This window comes from Pteropus alecto, unplaced genomic scaffold (genome assembly GCF_000325575.1).
Source record: "Pteropus alecto unplaced genomic scaffold, ASM32557v1 scaffold159, whole genome shotgun sequence".
Lineage (NCBI taxonomy): Eukaryota > Metazoa > Chordata > Mammalia > Chiroptera > Pteropodidae > Pteropus > Pteropus alecto.
In genome coordinates this window covers 776,788-778,181 of record NW_006443122.1, presented here as the reverse complement: position 1 = coordinate 778,181, position 1,394 = coordinate 776,788, and the positions used below count along the sequence as shown (strand labels likewise).

Sequence of the window (1,394 nt, the reverse complement as noted above, 5' to 3'; positions counted from 1 at the left end):
GTCTCTGTACTTATAAAATGGGGAGATTAAAGGAGATAATGTATGTTGCATGGTTCCCTGCACAAAGCAGGCCCTTAACAAATGGCAGCAATGCTTACTATAAAAAAGACTAAACCAAATTCTAGGTCTACTCAGCTCTATTACTTACTAGCCACATGACAGAGCCACTAAAAATTTCTATAACCCAGCTTCTTCATCTGTAAAATGGGAAGAATACAGACCACTGAAGGTTTTGATGACTGTGTAAGATAATGCATAAAAACTGTAAAGATAAAAGTCTCCCAAAGTTATTTACTGCACAATTTCCTAGAAACAATATAGGCTTCAGCAATAACAGCTAAGGAAGACCTGCTAGCTGCCTTAGAGTTCAGATTTCATTTAGGCCGTGGCTGCCACCCCTCTTCCATCTCCAGGAGTTGGGTTCCCTCAAGCTCCTCACCTTGGCCAATTGAATGAGTGTGTCCAAAACATGTCTGCAGACAACAGGAGCAGCCTGGGGGTGGATGTGGACAGTGGAGCCACTGCTTGCATGCTTCTCAGTATGTTTGCGCCCACCTGAACGCTGGATCTGGAATATATTAGTCCTGCAGCCTAGGGCCGCATCCATGGATACTGAGAGCCAGGAAAGCTGGTTAGAGCTCTTAGACTCCATCTTGTGCAGCAGGTCCAGGGGCCGGTTCTCATGGCTGCTTGAACCACAGCTCTTGCTTGACTTTTTGCCTTTTTCCTCACTTGAGGACAGCTTGGGTGTTTCAATGCATAACTCACTCTCACTGCTGCGCTGCAAGATAGACAGTAGGCTGCGGATGACCCAGTGGCGGGTCTGGGCATGGTAGCAGAGATTTCTCAGTACTCGATGTAGACGGCTAGTATTGAGCTTCGGTTCATCCACGAAAAGTAGGACCAGGAGACAAGACAGGGCTTCATGGTCCAGAAGAAGCCGTCCTCGGAGGCGGAGGAGAGTGTCCACATTACTGCCAGAAGGCCTGGAACAGAGCATAGTTTCTGGGTAATACTTCAGCTAGAGCTCTGGGATCAGGCATATAGGCCTAGGGGAGGGGAATGAATTGGCTACCTCCAACAAAGAGGTTAGAGAATGGAGACTGTCTAGTCCAAGGGCTCTTAATAGTAACAAGAGCTGCCCTCTTGAGTGCCTACTATATACCAGGCACTCTACAACGTCTGTAACAGCTTCTTCAAGGGGCTGCCTGTAAAGACTAGAGAATCACTCATTTTTGAGATGAACAAGAGGCTCAAACGGGTTCAGTGACTTGCCCTACATCACACAATGACTGAAAAGAGAGCAGAGATTCCAGCCCAGGTGTGTGCATCAATTAGTAAAACGAGACTGCCTAGGAGACAATGCTTATTTCTGCCTTCTCTGACTACTGGGG

General features: G+C 47.1%; 1 protein-coding gene across 1 annotated transcript in view; it reads right to left on the bottom strand.

The window, feature by feature from the left end:
* The window catches only part of HUWE1 (HECT, UBA and WWE domain containing 1, E3 ubiquitin protein ligase), a 155,140-nt gene that overhangs the window by 14,860 nt on the left and 138,886 nt on the right, over window positions 1-1,394 (bottom strand). Inside the window, exon 68 of the mRNA XM_015597907.2 lies at window positions 440-986. Within this exon, the coding sequence (XP_015453393.1) occupies window positions 440-986 (547 nt within the window). The remainder of the gene's footprint in view (window positions 1-439; window positions 987-1,394) is intronic.